Below are 20,057 nucleotides of genomic sequence, written 5' to 3'. Positions count from 1 at the left end.
AGACTCTCCGGCGCGTGTCGGCCGACGCAGGTGATTTGGGAGAAACAACACTCTGGAGTGCTAACAACGCCCAACAGACGCATCCCCCGGTTCAAATTTCGCCAGAAGAGCTCTAGGGGGCCAAGATTCTAATCTAAGGCCTTTGTAATTTTTCTTTGCGCCAAACCCTGTCTTTAATAGTTCCTAGTGCTTATGATCGCTGCCCCTTTCCCCGTCACCAAATACATGACACGTCAGAATCCCCGTCTTCTATCCTAACAATTGAAAAGATGTTATTGGCTTTGCCAACTGAGTGCCTGTTGCAAGTTGCAAGCGAGCTCAGGTCGCAGAACGACCTGAATGCCCTCATTTCCACTAGTCGACGACTCCATGGCATATTCAACCACTCTTTGTATGAAGCCGAAATCGGCTCAGACGGAGCTTATAGGGTTATCAGCTTCGCCGCTCAGAAGGGTCATACACAGACAGTACAGATGATCCTCAAACTCAACGCGAATAGACCCGACAAGTTAAAGAAAAACCTGGATCCAAACAAGCTGGCCTACGGGCGTCCTCCAAAGACAATTTTCTGGCCTCCCCTCGCCTGGGCAGCGGTCAGGAATGATGAGGTGATGGTTGAAACGCTGTTGAAAATATCAACGATCAAAGTCGATATTAAATGCCCAGCTGGTCGCACTCCGTTGTCGTACGCAGCGGAGGGAGGACACATTGGTGTTGCGCGTCTGCTTCTGGATGCCGGTGCAAATCCAAATTCTGTAGATAAACTGGGTCAGACAGCACTGCATTGGGCAGGATCGCCTGAATGGGTGGGATTGCCTGGAAAGGATTCTTTAAGGGATCATCAGCACCTCCTCTCACCAAAGCTCCTCCCCTCGTCTGCGAGGGGAAAGTGCTTTACGAGCCACTGGTTCCTCTCCCACTTGCTTGGCCAGATATCGAATATTGGGAGGACCTCTGCAGCTGCCCTAAATCTAGGTCGAAGCATAGGGATTTCAGCTCCTCTATTCCGCCATCAGCACTGTCTGCGGGAAGGTACAAGGATATCGTCACCCTCTTGCTCCAGCACGGGGTTGATATTGACATCGCAGATTCGGAGAGCCAGACATCATTGACTGCGGCAGCTGCATGTGGCTACCAATCTTTCGTGGAGCTTCTGGTTGATCACGGCGCTGCCTTGGACTACACAGACAAAAGTCGTCCCTCTCCGTTGTCAAGGGCAGCAGAGTTTGGGTGTCTGGTTACGGTGAAATATTTGCTCGATCGAGGCGCCCTAGTGGACTCTGATCCTAGCAGTATGAGCATATCACCCCTCGCCTTGGCAGCCATGCACGGACACGATGAGTGCGTGGAGATCTTGCTCGAGCACACCACACAACGAGAGACAGATCTCAATAAGATGAATTGGCAAGCTTTGGTGTGTGCGGCTCAGTATGGCCATGTAAGAACCGTTTCAATGTTGCTATCTGCCCACTCTCGCCTGTGGCCAGATCATTCACTTGGGTCCATGGCTGTCTTCTTCGGGGCCCATGAAGGCCATACTGAAGTGATCAAATTACTTCTGGCTGCTGGCGCTGAGATCGACCCTTGCCCTGAAAGATATGATCAAATGTCATGTTTACACGCAGCAGCCATGAACAACCATCTCGAGGCAGTCAAGTTTCTTCTCGATTCAAAGAAGATAGACGTGAATAGCAAGGATGCGCATGGTTGGACGGCTCTTGATTGGGCGGAGAGATGGTCGCGAGGTTGGTTTGGATCTGAAGGTGAACGGGGGTCTACATTGGTCAAAGAATTATTATTGGATCATGGGCTTGAACTTGGACAGACGGAGATCGAGGATATTCACCCGCCGCACTATCTCGCTCAGAGTGATTATCAGTGCGCATGTTCGGGGCCAGCTGAATGGCCTATCTCGTTTCGTTGTGAGCGGGAGTCGCTGGCTGAGGCCAAACGCAGCATCAGTCCTGAATCATCCACTGCGTTATTGATGAAACAAGAATCATCAATATAAACAAATCTCACCAGCATCGTTGGACTGCGGATTGGGAAGAGATCACTACGAACCCCTCTAGGTCTACCATCCAAGGCAGTCTGGGTCATCTCAGTACCTGTCGAAGTTGCCCAGCTTGCCTAGATGGAGTATTGGATATTACTGAATACAAACGTAGGAAGATATGGACAAACCGGCCTCCCGAAAATCTGAACGTTTTATGCTCGCAAGCATGAATAAAATGACCCAGAATATATAGATTGGGGTATATAAGAAAGTATCAAAGGATCAAATCATAACATCACATCGCATACCACGAAACAAGCCATCTCCTCGTAACCCAATTCCCAAACCAATGCATCGCCACCCATTTATTTGTATGGCTCCGGAGAAAACACCTTCTTAAGACGGAACCGCGACAAGTCCCGAACAACCTGTGCAGTCTGCTTCAAGTTACGCTTCACAATAACCGAAGTAGGAAGTGAGAATAGCTCATCAATCTCTTCAAGAGACTTGTTTTTGGTCTCCGGCATGAAGATAATCTGGTATACCCAGCCCACGATGGCAATACCGCCGTAAAAGCCGAGTGTCAAGCCAATGCGCTGCATGGATTCCATCATTCGAGTGAAGTTGTAAGTAACGATAAATGAGCATAGGAACAGGTTTGCATCTGCGGTCGTCATTCCATATGAACGCAGATACGTGGGAAATACCTCCGAAGGTATGACCCAGGTCAAGCAAGCATATGAACCGAAGAAGCCCATGTACAGTACAATACCGGTGAGGTAAACTCCCTGCGCGGCGGCCGGGTATTTGACAAAGTCGATGGCATATCCGACGCCGACGAGCACAAGGCCGATGAAGAAGCCCGGAAGCATGGCATTGGCCCAGTAGCGACGACCGAAGCGTTCCATGTACAACACAGCTGGGATAGCGCCGATCAATAGCGCTCCGCCACCGACGAGAGACATGAAGACTGCATCCTTGTCGTTGAAGCCGATGGCTTGCATCAGAGTCGACATGTAGTACATAACCGCGTTGACGCCGGTGAATTGACCGAGGAAGATCATGATATTGGCATACACCATGGCGCGCCGCGCACGAGGCACAGTGAAGAAATCCATCCATGCGTACTTCTTTGTCCGTGCTTGCTCTTCGCTTTCGGATGTAACGGCTTGTCGCATGCCGAGGAACTCGTCTTTGGCTTCGAGATCGTTGAATCCGCGGATCTTTTTCCACACTGCGTATGCTTCGATCTCGCGTCCCTTGTGCATTAGGAATCGGGGACTTTCGGGGAGGAAGAGCATTCCCACGAAGAGGATGGTCGAGAATACGAGTGAGGAGCCTAGGACGTAACGCCAGTTGCCTTCCACGCTGACGAACATCGCCGCGACTGCGTAGCCGAGGACTTCGCCTAGGGCGATGTTCAGTTGGTAGAGGGAAACGAGGTTACCACGGAGTCTGCGGGGGACTATGGGACGGTGGGGTTAGATTTGGAGACATATCCTAGTTCGGTGAACGTGGAGATACATACCACACTCGGCAACATAGACAGGAACAGTACCACCTTCCAAACCGACACCAGCGCCGAGAATGAATCGGCCAGCGAAGATCATTCCGAAGTTGATAGCGCCAGCCTCCAGGGCAGCTCCGATGGTGTATAGAACGCAAGAGACGATGATAGCCATACGACGACCGAGGTACTCGTTCGCTGGGGAAAGGATAAGGGCACCGGCAACAGCTCCAAGCGGCATTCCGGCGTTGACCAGACTATTATCCGCTGAGGACAAGTGCAGATCAACGGGGAGATAGAGGTTTGCACCGCTGATGAGCGACTGATCAAGACCAGATAGCATACCACCCATCGAAGCGAATGCGACGAGAATATAGGTGAATTTCGCCGGGTTGGATAGAGTCATCTCAAACCGGGACTTGGGCAGGGTGTACACCTGTTCTTCTAGCTGGTGAAGCTCCGCATCCATTGCGGCTTCATTCTGATTCTGGAGCTTTTGATCTGCCACATCGTCTATCTCGAGGGGGACAGCATCCTTCTCTTCGTGGTGGGCATTGTGAGGTGCCTCGATATCTTTAGGGTCGGTCATGATTGACGAAGCCCCGTTCTAGCGAGATATCTGTGTAGGAACGGTCTATTGGAAAATATGAAGTATAAAAGTGGAGTGAAACCGTCACTTCAGGCTCTGGCGGGGCAGGGACCAGAAGTGTTGGAGAATGGAAATGGAAATGAAATAATAAATGGCACCATCTGGCAGACTGAAGGAGAGGGGGAGAAACATAAGTCTATTTGAGGACAGTCCCGACGATGATCGGGACGGTTGTTCGATATTACGACAAAGCTCGGTGTGGGGGTCCGGCGAAAAGCAAATTCAGAAAGCGCCTGGGGATGCACTAACTATTGGTCGAATCATGACACAGACCAAGTTCACCTGGAGTACTCCGTACGGAGTATGCACTCCGTACTTTCCCATATGTGGAGAGAAAAGGTGGAGAACCGGGTCCAACCACTCCGGGGAGATCAGACGTATTGAGGAGATGAAAGGGAAGAACGAAAACGCGGGCTCACCGGGAGGTCAAAACAGGACTCATGCAGGCAAATACGCTGCATGGCAGGGATCAGGAATGTGGAGGCATCAAGACCGGGGGAGGATTCAAGAGACACATCGGGGCGCTGGGCGAATCGTATGCCATCAAAGCTTATGTCGTTCGTTCCAGGGAGCACGACCGTTAATCCATGGGCAAAGCGGCCCTCAGACCTCAGATTGACATAGATGTCATCGCATAAGGTCGGCATACTTCTGGAATATTCCCGGCTTCCCGTCGATGTTGCCGGCACAGCGATATCTCGTCTGGGTATACATTTTGTAGAGCGAAATGGATTCCGTGGCAGAAGATTCTCCCGACAGTCAAAGTGAAACCGATCAGCTAGCAAGTGAAAATGGATTGCATATCATACGGGCCACATTTCGGACATAATCCGGAAGGGGGAAGACGCTAGAGCTGAGTTGGGGTCCCCGTGGAGTGAATTGCTGTATATCGGAGACACTTCGGGGAAGATAGACACATTGTGACCAACCTGTTTGGTCAATGAGGCTTCAGGCATGGCCTTGGATTCGTCAACAGTCTTCTATGTTGTACCTAGCGCATATGTTGTAGTCTGTGCTTCACAAGCGGAGGGTGCTGGAAACCAGCTTCTGCATCGCCTAGACCTCGGAGAAGGTCACGGCCCCCAAGCAAAACACGGGAGAACGCCGTCGGGGTCGGATGGGAAAATGCGGGATTTTTCCCCCAGCGCAAGCCGAGATGATCATTCGTTACTGGCGGTGCTTGGCTTGAGTGGCGTACGCCAAGCAATCCCGGGTCGTGAGGCCCAATCATGGGGAAGACATCGCATATCTTGACTCGTTGTGATGGTTAAAACGTTGATCCCTACCTCATCAGTGATATGAGCAACTTGGGTGTACTCCGGACAGAGTACGGAGTACTTAAGACTGAGTTTGGAGAAGTTGCATTCAGCCTAAACTCCATATGCCTGAAGCTCGGGGGGAAATGCCAGGTTTCTCGAGTCTACGCTATTTCTCAAACAACACACTCTCTACTCTTATAGATTTGAATATTTGAATATTTGATCATGCTTAAATTAACTTTGCCGCTAAGATATGTGTACACATGGACAGAAAACAGATAACTCCCAGCGCCATGCTTTTCACTACACTGTTGTACGAGATGAGGCCAGTCCGCTTCTCACCGTCTTCCAGACATTCCAACCGGCTTCCGAACACTGGGGTCGACATTGGGACTGGGAGACCTTCCGCCTTGCAATCGAGCTCGCAGTCGTTCCTGGGCAGAGCCACCGCCGGATCCAGCACGGTCCAAGTTCGGACGAGCCTGAGAAGACTGGTATGACCCAGAACGTTGGCTGGGCAATGGTCGCGCTCCAGAAGGGTGAGGAGAGGCTGAACCAACAGGCGAGTGGGACTGAGAATGTGTGAGGCCTGGGCCGGGCGAGGGGACAGAGCCCGATGGCGCGCTGTTAGCGGTAGCGAGCGGCGGTGCGTTACTACCCCGGCCGCGACGGAGGCTGGCTGTCTGCGGGTGCAATTGAGATGTAGGGGCGTCACCCCATAAATCACCCAGACCGCCACCCCGGCCAGAGTTGAGGTTGGAAGGTCCTTGGTTGTAGCTCCCGGAGGGGAGCTGTGAAGTCGCGATGGTGCGGGTAGGTGTCGGAGCAGGGCCCTTGGGGTCTTGTGGGAGCCATGGGGGAAATGGGCGGCCCTTTTCAGTGTAATAAGCTCGAAGAGCGTTGGAGACGTGGGAGCAGTCTTCGTTGTCGGGGTCGTCTCCCTCGTCACCGAGCGTGATGGCGCGGCGGAGATTGGTGAGCCGCGAGCCCAACCCAGAGATGGCTGAGGAGGTAGACAAGGATGAGAAGTACGAGCTCATATTGTTGCAGGGGAATGTTGGGGTTGAGTAATGTGTCTGCAGAATGGCAGCTTGGATGCGGGGTGGGGTTGTCTCGGAGCTGGAGCTTTGTTTGTGGGGAGGCAATGCAAGGGATGCAGGGTTGGAGAGTCGAACAAGAGATGAGGATGGTTCAATGGTTGTAATAGCTGTATTAATGGGTGTATTAACAGAAGAACCGGCTTCTGGGGTGAGATGGAAGTCGTTCAAAGGAGAACCAAACGGAGAAGCTGTGGACCTTCATTGGCCAATAGTCGCCACGTGATCATATGTTTCACTTTGACAAGGCCACCAGGGCCATCTTGTTGCAAATAAAATACTCAACAGATTTGACTACTTGAAAAGATATCAAACGGTATGATTGATAATAAAATGGGATCGTAAGTTGTAGTGGATGCAATATAACAGGGTATGATGCCCGATCACTAGCACAGAATATAAAACAAAAGAATTGACAACCTAAACGCCATGCAAGATCAGGTGAACTTTTCCCAAATCCTCTAACAGCGACAAAATCATGCCATGAGCTGGTCCTTGCCAGCACTCTCGGTCTCGTACTCGATCTCAATGCGGGGGCCCTTCTTGCGAGGCTTCGCCTGGGGAGCGGCGTGCTTCCGCTTGGTACTAGGCTTGGGCTTCTTCTCATCCTCGCTAGGAACTTCATCGTCCTCGCTGTCCTCATCCTCATCGCTCTCATCGTCGTAGTCGCTGGAGTCATCAGCTGAGTCAACACCCAGCCAATCCTCCATATCCTCGAGGTCCTCCTCCTCGTCGAGGTCGCTAACATACTCGACCTCGCCAACACCCTCTTCCTCCTCATCCTCATACTCTTCACCATCATCCATATCCACATCACGCTCACCGTCACCGGCACGCTCAAGACCGCGGAGGACCTTCTTCCAGATACCCTCCTCAACGTTGAGCGGCCGATCACCGTAAGCACCACTGCGCAGACGCTCGATAAGCTCGCGCTCAATGGCTCTCTCGACCTTAGCGGCGGACTCGGCCTTGCGCTCACGAGTCTCCTCACGACGGCGGACCTTCGGCGCCAGCTTGGGAACAACCTTCTCTCCGAGGCGCTCATCCTCCTTAGCGATGTTCTTCATGCGAATGTTGACCTGCGTCAGGCGGGTGAGACGCTGCTTGCACTTGTGGGTCAAGAACTTGGGCCAGTAGATGAGGCGCTCATCGACCTGCTCGAGGGCTTTGGCGTAGTTGGAGGAGAGGCGCACACGTTCCCACCATTTGCTGGGCATATGGGCTCGTTCGACGGTCTTCATGTAAAGATACATGACGCCTGTTTCGGGGTCGGTTCGCACTGTCGCATATCGCGAGTTGGCCAATGGGCAGGACTGGCGATTGCACAGACCGCTGACGTTGTATTCATTGCGGCAGAAGTTCTGATCTTTGGTTGTTCTACACGGAAGATTGAAATGATTAGTCCAAGATTCCTGTTTTTATTGTCGATGCAAAATGGCCATTGAAGGATCTGCGGGCTGGATATCCAGCGACTGTAGATAGATACTCACTTGAGCTTGTAGGAGCAGAACTGCTGGTTGATCACTTGCCAGACAATTTCGTCAGACATGATGGGCAAGAAATTGGCAACCGAAAAAAGTGGTTGGTCTTCGAGGCTATGCAGCGGGTGTTTGACCCCGAAGAAAAAAAAAAGATTCGATATGTGTTGACCGCCTGCCTGAGTAGGAATGTCACGTGCTTGCTTATCGGTTTTGCGCAACGTCATTGGCGGAACGGGCCTTGGCATCAATTTCCTAACAACCCATACTACCGGATTCTGGGTGCTCGATCGCCTACGCGATATAGATGGTTCAGAATCGAGTATGGCATCGATAGTAATGTTGAAGCTATCAGAAAACTTGGCTTGATTCATTTCCACCCCAATGAGCCAATCATTCTGGTGCAACTGGGCTGGAATTCTTGCTAACTTGGATTGAACGACTACTCTAAACAACATGGAAATATCAACCAGGTCTCTACAAAGCTTGTGTAGAGCACAGCCCGTATATAACATATATACTTACTTGTCCATATTGTATAGAGCATCAAATGAACAGAATATAAGTAGATATGGTAGAAACATGTTTGCTGTGAACCTATGGCTGATATATATGTCAGTCGTTCTTAGCCATCAACATTCTCCTGAATTGTCCACATATTTGAACAAGAAGCATGGGCACGGAACAACTTCTATAATGTGTATGTGTATTTCAATGGTGAATATAGGCATATAGACCTACGGGGTATTGCCATGTGTAGTCCTTTCGATAGGGGGTTGATTGATGCCAATCTTTTGCCTCCATGTCGGAGGAACTGGGATACTTTTATCAGACATCAAATCCAGGTCAACCGAAATAGATTGACAATTCTCCGATTAAATGGAGGTGACCTAACGCCAGATGCGCTCTTCAGAACAAGATGCTAAGAATAGATATACAGAGAGCCACGGGATACTAGATCGGTGGTAAGTCGAGCAACGAGAGTAAAGAGAGAGCGAAAAAAAAGTCTAAATGAGAGAATCGCCAAGATGCACCGAATCATGAGAAGCACCAACTCTATCCACGGACTTTCCGGTAACTCGGTGGGCGCCACGATTGTTTGATCATTTTGCCAGCCCAGACGGGGACAAGGGACACAGCCAGCACAACGACAACGCGCCACAGCCAGTCGAGAGTGATCACGTAACCAAGGTCGAAATATTCGCCTAGGAAAGGAACACTACCAGCATACACAAGCAGAGTGCCGATCAGACAAAATATCATGACTGGATGCCAGGTTGTGATTGCAGTTGCGACCATGCCAAGCTCGTTGAGGACGAGGGCTGTGAAGGAAAGACTGATGAGACGCGGCCCTGTGATAGTGTCCAATAAGATCTGGGAAAGACCCTGTATCACTGCACCCTGGTACACAGAGATTAAAATCCAACCGAAGAACGAGCGGTAACTAAGACTCTTTCCCGTCTTGAGCTCCTTGTAGAGCTCTGGATAGAGATTAGCAAGGCGCTCGTCCACGTCTCGATCAAAGGCGAGTGAGAAAACTGGTGCATTGGTGTAGACAGTTGCATATCCGACCATGAGCCAGTTGATGAACAAGCCCTTGGGATCGAAATGACTGGCGATGCTGTACATGGTCTGGCAGACACTGATGATCAAGCCACGATGCATAATGAATTGTGCAAGTTTGGCGGATCGCTTGTACGAGTTGCGACCATGCCAGACTAAAAGCTTAGTGATGTGATGGAACTGGGTGATGCTGAAGTCGGCCGCGAGGGATGCCTGACGACCTTCTTTGCCCACGATACCGATTCCGACATCGGCTGATTGAATCATCGAGACATCGTTGCCGCCGTCCCCAATACAACAGACACGTTTCTTTGTGTGTTGGCGAATAAGGTCGGCAATCTCGGCTTTTTGGGTTGGGGAGCATCGGCATGCGATCACAGCAGGTAGTAGTACTGCAACAGAGATGAATGCTGTTTTGAACTGGCCGAGCATCAGGTTCAGGGACTCGCCATCAATCAACAGACAACAGTCAGTCTTGTTGCGCAAAAAGTCAAGGGCTTCTTGTGCAGTTGACTTGTCCGTCATTTTGGTAACGGTATGGATATACTGGCCCCGGGAGACTAATTTGGCAGAAATAGCGACGCAACGTGCTGTCTCCACCTTATCACCCGTTAGCATCCAGATCTTGACACCAGCATTGCGTAGCAGCTCTAGAGACGACTTGACGTCGCGTTGCAGCCGATCCTCCACGCCGGTCACACCGGAAAGCTCTAAATCTTGTTCGAGATATTCGCTCACAACCTTCGCCATGCCAGCATCTCGCCCTTGGAAAGACAGTGATGCCTGCTTATACTTGGCAGAGAAGACCTCGTATTGCTGCGCGGAGATCCGTTTGCGTCCAACAACAAGCGTTCGCAACCCTTCTCGAGCCATATTTGTGGTCTCCTCATCTAGCCAGTCATTGGCTGCAACAATAGATGTCATGACGGTGTCTGCACCCTTCTGATAGAACCAAATTTCACTATCTTCTTTGTCGGACTCGAGCACATTCTCATTATGCTGAAATTGGACAATAATTCCCATCCGCTTGGTGTCAGATGTGAAGGGGAATATGTCAAGGATCCGAGCACGGACCACGACCTGCTGGGAGTCCGTAGATTCCAGGACGATACTCTGTCTATCACGATATGCTAGCTTTAATCCCACCTCTTCGGTATACCGAATGATGGCAATTTCGTCGGGTGATGATGCTTGATAACTGGTGATCTTCTGGCCATCTTCCTCCTCCGTGGTTGGGGTGACGTTGTGGCAGAGGGCAAGCGCCAAGATGATATCCCGAACCCGAGAGCCAATCTCTCTTCTTGCCCGGGGCGCTGTGGCATGACCGGCTTGGGTTCCAAAGACAGTTGAGGGTGTTATCAAGGTCTTGCCTGAAAGGGCGAAGGCTTGACGAATAAACGACGAGACTTCGTCCATTGCCTCGTTGGCGTATGACACTGTGCCAACGTGGATCTTTTTGAGTTCCATTTCATTTTGAGTCAACGTGCCGGTCTTATCTGAAAGCAGATATTCAATCCTTCCTAGATCTTCTGGGATTGTACTGGTGCGAACGACCGTTCCTGGGATATCTTTGTCCCGTTCGATGAATCGGCCATATACCGACTTGGCCATGTCTAAATTGACTCGAAGACTCATGGGAATGATTGTGGAAAAGAGAATGAGATAGATCATGATGGCAACGTACCATTTCTTATCGTTTGTTGGTTCGAATCCTTCCAACCCGACAAGAATGATCGAGAGAGTAAGTGTGAGGACGCAGAGAATTTTGGTGAGGTTGTTGATCTCGTATTCTAATAGGCCGACCTTTGACCGGGAAGCGGAGGTCGAAAGCGAAGCCCGGGTTTGAGATCCTGTGTAGATGATCACAGCATAGGTGACTGTGTTAGAGGCAAGGACCGTGTTGGCCCAAGCGGTATTGTCGATCGTCAAGGGAGATGATTGAGTTTCCTCAGGCCCAGATGTTCTTCCATTGTCTGGGGACCCGGATGATTTGTCAACGTGAGCATCATAGAGTCCCGTGGGTGGTCCTAGCCCAATCGTTCCTACAAACTCATTGACTCTCTTATCAGGAGCACTAGCTGTGACATGTAGGCGGCAAAAGTCATCCAAAGGAAGCGATTGAGACAACACAGAGGGCAGACGGAGCTTCCAGTCAGTTTCACCGTCCAACTGATCAGTTCGGATGAAAGTATCACCTGAAAATGAAGCTTCAGCGGACTCGGCGGTCTTTGATGCGGTGTTGGTTGCGGGCTCGGAGGACCCCTGAGCTGATTCAAGCAAATCGGAAGGAGCGCTAGGAACACTCTCCTCCATCATAGAATGGCGAGGGCTACCAGAATCGTTCGAAATGCTCTTGAGAATCACCACATCGGCTGGAAGACGTTGATTCTTGCGGACTTTGAGCACATCGCCAACCTTCAAATCTCGTGATTTTTTTGTAACCTCCATGGCATTGGACCTTCCTAGCGCCACGGTGCAATATTCCTCGGCGTTGGCTTCGGCATCTCGTCGCCGACGACCGATATCATCGAGCGCCTCTTTACCTAATGATACTGAAACCACAAAGGCTAAGGGCGCAATGTAGGACGACATGTAACCAATTCGCAGCACCGGGATGACCTGTGATAAAGCCACCAGTAGAAAATAAATGTTGAAAAAGAAGGAGAATTCGTTGTAAAGGGTTCTCGGTAGGAAGCTCCAAGGTGTGTATTTTGCATTTGAGACCACATTGGCCGGGTATTTAGCAGTTTGGTACTGCCCGACCAGCACTTCACGGGGAGGCTGATTCACAGAGTTGGTATCGTTCGATCCAAGTCGATTAGAGGCACTCTGCAGGAAGCTGGGAGTTTTGAATCCAGGAAAGCGCAAAAGGCTGCGCTTCTTGGGAGGCTCGTCGATGAAATCGCGAGTTGAGGCTCTGCGGTCTAAGAGCGGTGCATCATCATCTTCCAGGTTGCGGGAGCTAGCATGTGAGCCTCTCAAGCCTTGTTCTTCCCCATTCTCTAACAGTGCTTCGGTATCATCCTCTAAGTCCGCGCGTCCAGACGCGCTACGTCTCCACCGACTTCCCGCCCCGACACGCAAGTTACGCAGCGCGATGCCCGGTCCATAGTTTCTGCTGCGGCCAGTATAGTCTCGGGATTCACGAGACTGTTGAGGTGATGTTGTGCTTGGGTCTAGCTCCTCTAGGTCCAAGTCGTCGTCCGAATCGGAGAAGCCGTCTCGCGCATCGGAATGGTCTAGGGGGTGTATGTAGTCGGATGAGGAAGGCATTCTTGGGAAGCTGATATGGGTTTAGATCGAATTAATTGCCGAGTGGATGCAAGCTGATGCTTCTGGACCTTGCATAAAAAAAAGGTTCATCTCAGGTATATGTTGTCATGTGCGATGGTGGCATTGATCGAGACTCTCATGCGGCATGACGATGAAAGAGTGTAGGGAAGCTGCGGGGAACGGAATAGGACACGAAGCGCTCTTGTGTCTGAAACACGGTGAACGCCACGACCATCAAAAATTCAAAAGGAAATCCGCAAATGGTGAATTGCGCTCTATCTTCTTCAAGGACGATCGATAACTGCCTGTTGGGCCACGCAATCACATGAGTGCATAACTCTTGACCGGGGACAATGTCTGGCTGACGTAATGCTGCACTTTTAAGGTTACCTGGCATAAAGCCGGACTATTGGATATTCCGCACACCGGTTTGGGTTTATCCTATTTGGGGGAGCAGTCTGATGACTCAGCGCAATTTGGCCCCGGGGGAATCCATGATCATAGGCTGGGATCGCCTTGTGCTGTCGCATTCCAAGACGGTCCGACAGCCTTTTTTTCCGTTGCCATCAACTGATGCATTCATGATCGATTTCTTCTTTGAGTTTTTTGCTCTGTTTTATATCTACACTGTTTAATGGATTCTTAAGTTGACGTCGAGACCCCCTGTTCTCTTTTACGATTGTTGATCTCCTGAGGCGTCATTGGAGACGTGTCAGGTTGATCCCTCCGGACTGCCCCCCATTTCCAGTCAGTTGGCAATCGAAAACCACGTCGCACACATGGCACACCACGCGACAGAGAATGACTCAGAGTCATGGAACCCGGCATTGCGGCCCGAGAATAATAACACACCTGTTGCGATTTCCTCCACACGGAGTGAACTGTCGGACCCGATAGCGGCGGAGCAGCCAAAAGACGAGTCCTTAGCCGATATCATATCCCCACAAAGTCAGGATATTTCTGCGTGGGATATGTCCGATGAGGTAGACGCGACCAAACCTCCGTCTACGAGCATGGACATCCTGATGAACAATGCATCACCAGTGGTAAACCACGCCGCATCCTTGAACACCGACTCTGCCGATAAGGGCAGTCAAATCCTTGACGACAAGATTGACTCAGTTACTAGCACTGTCACACCGTCCGGTGAAACTACCGATGCCGCGTTGAATCCCACCTGGCCGTCAACCCAACCTGAGGCGGCCGAGCCAGTTCAGACTGAGGCATTCTCTATTGAAACCGCAGATACGGTCACTGATAAAGACGATTCACCCTCCGCTAATACACAAATCTCACATGATGTTGCCCCCACCGTTTCTTCCGAACAAGAAACCGCTCCGGAGTCGACATTTGTGAGCGACAGTACACCCTTAAAGGAAGAGAACTCAGCGGCAGCCGAACATTCATTGGATACACTTGAGCATGAAGACATCCCTCAGTCAAGCCCCTCCGATGAGCTATTCCCACAATCCAATGAAGAAAACCCCGGCTCCGAAGATCCATGGGCCAGCTTCGAGAAGGACATTCGCAACACGCTGCCGTCCCCCGAAGAGACTACGTCTCCTATCGAAAATACTCAAACCATCTCGGAACTCGCCTCGACATCTGCTGAACCAACGTTTGTCGAAGAATATTTAGATCCCTCGGCGGAGGAAAGTGCAAACACAGGCACTGCATTGGACGAGGAGAGCAGCGATGTTATCAATTCCACCGAAAAGGCTATAGTTCCGACCGAAAATGGGTTATCTGATCTCGAGTTTCCCTCAATGAATCTCGGGGACGAGAAACCCGACGAGGCAAGCAGAGTTTCAGAGGTGTCTAGACCGCCCGACGACGCCCATCCAGATGCCATCACAACGGGAGAGGGTGCAAGCTCTCAGGCTCAGCCGCTTTGGGTAAACGAGACGAGCGGTGAAGTCAACTCCGATGAAGACGATTTCTTTGACCAGCTCAAGACGCAGACCAAGCCTATATTTGCCCCGCCGGAAGCTGAGTCCAGGTTCGAGGAAGGGGTCCCGCAATTGGGTGAATCTGCACCAGCTTCACCTCAAAATACACTCGAAGGTGGAGAGTCTATCGATAACGTGTTCTCAAACGACGGGGATGATGTAGATAGCTTCTTCAACTCTGGCCCACAGCCGGCGGCTGAGACAGATGGCGAGGGCTTTTTTGGCTCTATCACACGGGAAGAAGCAGTGGAGGATCCAGTTGTTCATCTCGCCCGGAAAAGCACCTCACAGGTGTTGGAATCGGCTGGTTTTGCTCTTGACTCCCCAGTTAGTGACGCTTCGGCTGCAGCACAACTTGATGATGTTCTGAAGGCTGCGTCGTCGCAACCACAAACAACGGCCGATCCCTCGGAGGAGGACCTAGCCGCACGGTGGGAAGCTGAACTAGCTGATTCACCAGATGATGACCTGGCTGCTCGTTGGGAAGCGGCGTTAGATGATGACGATATATTGCTAGAGGTGGAAGCCACGCAGTCTGTCCCTGCTCAGGAGCCTGCTTACCAAACCCCTGTTCAGCCGACCAACGTTGATTTGTCTGGTGGCTTGAACAGTCCATTCCAGACCCCTCAGCCTCATTCTCAACCAAGGGCCGTTCCCAGCATATATACACCCCATCAACCGTCAACTGGTGATCTATTGCAGGGGATTCCCCTGCCAGGAAGCGAGGCGCCAACCACAGCAGCCATGCCATCATACTTCTCGCAACCGCCACAAAACCCGGTATCAAGCAGAGGGGAGAGTTTTGCTGAGCGGTCTAAAGAAGGCTATAAATCTCCTTATGACCTTCCGGATGATATCTCCCGTCCGCGGAAGCCAGCCGTCTCCCACAAAGCTGTTCCTCTGGCTGTGACTAATATGCCTCCCCCTCCTCCCCCGGCTTCTGGCCTGTCGATCCCTTTGGTGCCTGGTTTCCCCCTCCGGCAGCCCCTCACTCTGCTCCCGTTCCTCCCCCTGCGCCAAAGAATTTCTACGAAGAACTCCCTATGGCGCCACCAAGATCTCGGCCTGCTAGCTCAGGAAGATACACTCCTAACCCACAGGCGGTTCCGACAATGACTGGGACATCTCTTTCTTCCCCGCCTCAGGCTCAATATTCCCCAGCAGCTCCACCACCAGCCTCGCAGCCTCTTGGTCTGCCCATCCAATCCACACTTCAGTCACCCGAAAAGCTGGATCCGTACGCAAGCTTAGCCTCGAGTGCCTCAGCTGGTCCACCCGCCATTGCGAGGTATTCTCCACAACCTCCTAGCTCACAAGCACCATCAAATCCGCCTTCGTTGCCGAGATATTCTCCTGCGCCCCCTCCTGCCTCTTCGGTTCGTAATCGTTATGCATCACAGCCACTCGTTGTTCCTGGCCAGAATTTGCCTTTCCAGCCACGAACCTCCAGTCCGCTTGCACATCATGAGAAGCTTTCCTACCAGCCCGATCAATCGCACAAGCCGCCATCCCTGGAGCCTGCGATCAATTTGTCTCCGCCGCGCGTACAAGCCGCCGCATTTGAGGCCCAACCTAGTGCTCCGCAGTATCTCAATGGCTCTGCTAGCATAGCACGGAGAGAAAGCACTGGGTCTCCCCATACAAGCATCTCCACCCCAAGGTCGATATGCCCCTCAGGAATATCTTAATGAATTCGCCCAACGTCTTGCGCCCGCTTCAGAATCTTCACCGCCGCCGGTGGCACCGAATGCGCATATGGCTTCACCACCGAACGATATTCAGATGGCTCCCCTCCGCAGATCTCAGACCCAGTCACCTGGCCGGGAAATCCTGAGCCCACGTTCATATGGACAGAACATCGATCCTCTCCAACGGCCAGCCTCAGTGCATGTTACAGGCTCGCCAACTAAAACCGCGAGTGCGTATGCGCCTATGCAGGCTGTCTCTCAACCCCGTGCTCCGACCCAACACTTGGAATTTATCCCTCCCAATGATGGACAGCAGCACGATCCTTTGGGGCGATGGAAGGGTGCTCCAATTTTCAAATTCGGATTCGGTGGATCCATGGTATCTTGCTTCCCTAGACATACCCCTCGCTACTCAGCCGGTCAAATGGCACCGATGATCCAACCGACCCCTGGTGAACCGAAAATTTTGCAGTTGAATGAAGTGCTACCCTCTGTTGATACTATTGTCCAGCATCCTGGCCCGTTGAAGGCAAAATCCAAGAAAAAGGACTTGGTTGCATGGCTTTCCAGCAAGATTGCAGCCTTCGAAAACTCAAGTCTTCCTAGTTATGAGCAAGTTCGATTGGATACCCACAAGCGCCACGAAGAAAAAACCCTTTTGTGGAAGGTTGTGAAGCTTCTTGTTGAGAATGACGGTAACCTGGAGAGTTCTCCAGAAGTCCAACAATCTCTCCGCCAGGCCATCTTCCCCAATCTACCCGCGGCGGACGCAGATGGATCATTCACTAGCAGCTTACCTGTCTCGGGGGTATTTTCGTCTTCGGAAACGCCCTTGCAGCCTGATGCAGTTGACTCTCAATGGTTAGAAGAACTTCGACTGCATTTGATCTGCGGTGATCGTGAGAAAGCCGTCTGGAGTGCTGTCGATCGTCGTCTCTGGGGCCATGCGATGATCCTTGCCTCCACCATGGATAGATCGATTTCGAAACAAGTCACGCAGGAATTTGTTCGCCGCGAAGTCAGATCTAAGACAGCAAACACCGAGTCACTTGCAGCTCTTTACGAGATCTTCGCTGGCAATATTGAAGAAAGCATCGACGAGCTTGTGCCTCCATCGGCTCGAGCAGGCTTACAATTGATTAGCAAGTCTGATGGCCAGGGCTCTACTAAAAACGCCCTGGACGGTTTGGACAAGTGGAAGGAGACTCTGGGATTGGTTTTGAGCAATCGAAGCTCTGAGGATCACCAGGCACTTCTTGCTCTTGGTCGCCTGCTCTCATCTTACGGGCGAACGGAGGCAGCTCATATTTGCTACATCTTCTCGCGTGCTGCTGTTTTCGGTGGTCCCGATGATCCACAGGCCAACATTGTTCTCCTTGGTGCTGATCATCAGCGCTGCCCTTCGTCCTTACTGAATGAAGATTCTATCTTGCTTACTGAGGCCTACGAGTATGCTGTCTCTGTCCTTGGCAACTCTCCGACGGCCCATCTCCCACATCTGTTGGCATTCAAGATCTTGAACTCCAGGTGTCTCGTTGACCAGGGTCGCAATCTAGAGGCGCAAGCCTACTGCGAGGCAGTGGCAGCGGCCTTGAAAGCGACCACTCGCCCCTCGCCTTATTATCACCAACATCTCTTTGCTGAAGTTGAGGAGCTTTCCGCGCGTCTGCGGCAAACAACCAGTGACAGCGGCTCTTGGATCTCGAGGCCGAGCATGGAGAGGGTTTCGGGTTCAATGTGGGCTCGTTTCAACAGCTTTGTCGCAGGTGATGACAGTGATGGTGCATCGACTGGATCCGGAAAGGGTGGCGAGCAAGGTGAATTTGGTCCTTTCGCAAACGTGGCTGGGACCCCTACGATCAGCCGTTCCCCGTCTGTGTCTGATATCTACGGTTCCTATCCTGGAGTTGGAGCACAGCCCATTCATACTAGTGGCGGATCGAAGTATCACCCATCTACTCAATATGCTCCCAACGCCTCCCCAGAGCAGTTCAAGGGTCGATCTTCGCTAGATTCTCAGAGATCTGTTTCTTACTTCCCGCCCGTTGGACAGCGCCGCAGCTCACAGGAACTCTCGCCCTCCATTGAACAACAGATGTCCTTTGTGGCTCCCGTGTATGGGTCACCAAATGCGCCTGCGTACCAACCAACACCGCCTCAGTCATCTTACGTTCCCCTTGCTCCGGTAGAAGAAGCTTTATCACCCAATGAGGGCCCTCCAGCCGCACAGCCTATGGTAAATGGCCTTTTCTACCAGCCTCCAGCACAGGCTGCCGCCCCCAGCGAGTCTCCCTATTATCAAGGTCCCCCTGGTATGCCAGCTGGTATACCAGCCTCTGAGTCGCCTTACGCACCTCCAATCCCGACCTCCTCTTATGAGCCTGTTAGTGCCGGTGTGGAAATGGGCGATGTGCCCCATCAGGAGGAGAATATGTCACCTGCCATGGAGCAGCCGAAGAGGAAATCGATCATGGATGACGACGAGGACGATCTTGCTGCCCGGGCTGCGGCTCTCCAGAAGGCCGAGAATGATCGCAAGGCAAATGAAGCGTTCGCGAAAGCTGCCGAGGAAGATGGTAAGTCTCAACAATGCTCATCGCGTTACACGGGCACTAATTTGACTTCTCTTGCAGCTAAAAAGGGTCCCCAGACATCTGGCAAGAAGGGCTGGTTTGGCGGCTGGTTTGGCGGAGGCAAGAAGGATGAAAACCACTCCGGTGGCGGTCCCATCCGAGCCAAACTGGGCGAAGACAGCTCGTTTTACTATGACAAAGATTTGAAGAAATGGGTTAACAAAAAGGATCCCAATAGTAGTGCGCCTGTCCGTTCTACCCCACCCCCTCCTCGCGTATCCGCTCCCCCGAGCCGGACTGCCAGCTCAGGCAGCATGCCACCAAATGGGGCGCCTTTAATGCCCCCAATGCCGCCGATGTCGGGGGCTGGCAGCGGCCCTCAATCTTCTTCAAGCGCGGCCTTGCCCCAATTGTCCTCCAGCCCAGGCATCTCAGGTCTCGCGCCTCCTCCTTTCCCTCGCTCTGTTTCTACAGGGGCGGCTATGCCAACGCCACCTAGCAGTTCCGGCGGACCACCACTGCGACCATCGTCGTCCTTGACTCATGCCAGCTCGATTGACGACTTAATCGGAGCACCTCAGGCGCGCAAGGGCAACGCCGTCCGCGGTAAGAAAAAGGGCCGTTATGTTGACGTGATGGCCCAATAATCTTTGGACTTTCTATATGAGTGACCGATGATATAGTACTTACTAGTCACCCGGCTGGCTAAGTTCTATAATACCCTTTTCTTTTGTTCTATTACATTTGTTTCATTTTTATGTTGTTTTGCTTGTGTTCCCATGACTGTGTTGATGAATCACTTCCCCTACCCCTTGAATAATATGACCCCCTCTGCTAGCTTTGTCATTGCCCCAGCATCCTGCATGTGTCGCGTCCCTTGCCCCGGCAGGCACCCCATTTCTGCATCTTCGCCCACTGAACTTCATCCCAGAGCCCTGCTTTTGCATATAGCTTGATTTTTGCTGTTCCTTGGCGCGGTCTCATCCATGGAGTCGAGGGCTCGTCCTCCTGGCATTATGTATATC

General features: G+C 51.8%; 6 protein-coding genes across 6 annotated transcripts; 2 read left to right on the top strand and 4 right to left on the bottom strand.

The window, feature by feature from the left end:
* Positions 1-269: 269 nt before the first annotated feature.
* On the top strand, positions 270-2,011 carry N7457_006599 (ankyrin repeat domain-containing protein; the record flags this gene model as incomplete). The annotated part of the gene is made up of 2 exons (XM_057177643.1): positions 270-768; positions 846-2,011. The coding sequence occupies 2 exons, from the start codon at positions 270-272 to the stop codon at positions 2,009-2,011; spliced, it is 1,665 nt and encodes a 554-aa protein (XP_057029387.1).
* Positions 2,012-2,361: 350 nt separating this feature from the next.
* Positions 2,362-4,092, bottom strand: N7457_006598 (putative MFS sugar transporter; the record flags this gene model as incomplete). Its single annotated transcript, XM_057177642.1, has 2 exons — positions 2,362-3,461; positions 3,525-4,092. The coding sequence occupies 2 exons, from the start codon at positions 4,090-4,092 to the stop codon at positions 2,362-2,364; spliced, it is 1,668 nt and encodes a 555-aa protein (XP_057029386.1).
* Positions 4,093-5,749: 1,657 nt separating this feature from the next.
* N7457_006597 (uncharacterized protein) lies at positions 5,750-6,451 on the bottom strand (the record flags this gene model as incomplete). The annotated part of the gene is made up of 1 exon (XM_057177641.1): positions 5,750-6,451. One exon carries the CDS (start codon positions 6,449-6,451, stop codon positions 5,750-5,752), a length of 702 nt encoding a protein of 233 aa, XP_057029385.1.
* Positions 6,452-6,984: 533 nt separating this feature from the next.
* Positions 6,985-8,213, bottom strand: N7457_006596 (ribosome biosynthesis protein MAK16; the record flags this gene model as incomplete). Its single annotated transcript, XM_057177640.1, has 2 exons — positions 6,985-7,885; positions 7,999-8,213. The coding sequence occupies 2 exons, from the start codon at positions 8,211-8,213 to the stop codon at positions 6,985-6,987; spliced, it is 1,116 nt and encodes a 371-aa protein (XP_057029384.1).
* An 829-nt stretch (positions 8,214-9,042) lies between these two features.
* N7457_006595 (aminophospholipid-translocating P4-type ATPase NEO1) lies at positions 9,043-12,822 on the bottom strand (the record flags this gene model as incomplete). The annotated part of the gene is made up of 1 exon (XM_057177639.1): positions 9,043-12,822. One exon carries the CDS (start codon positions 12,820-12,822, stop codon positions 9,043-9,045), a length of 3,780 nt encoding a protein of 1,259 aa, XP_057029383.1.
* Positions 12,823-13,601: 779 nt separating this feature from the next.
* Positions 13,602-19,679, top strand: sec16 (COPII coat assembly protein SEC16; the record flags this gene model as incomplete). The annotated part of the gene is made up of 4 exons (XM_057177638.1): positions 13,602-15,731; positions 15,794-16,381; positions 16,449-19,035; positions 19,093-19,679. 4 exons carry the CDS (start codon positions 13,602-13,604, stop codon positions 19,677-19,679), a joined length of 5,892 nt encoding a protein of 1,963 aa, XP_057029382.1.
* Between the last annotated feature and the right edge of the window lie 378 nt (positions 19,680-20,057).

The sequence above is a fragment of the Penicillium paradoxum genome (genome assembly GCF_028828445.1).
Source record: "Penicillium paradoxum strain IBT 22861 chromosome Unknown utg000006l_segment0_segment0, whole genome shotgun sequence".
NCBI classification, from domain to species: domain Eukaryota; kingdom Fungi; phylum Ascomycota; class Eurotiomycetes; order Eurotiales; family Aspergillaceae; genus Penicillium; species Penicillium paradoxum.
Note: the sequence above shows the minus strand (reverse complement) of the source record. Positions and strands in the feature narration are given on the sequence as shown.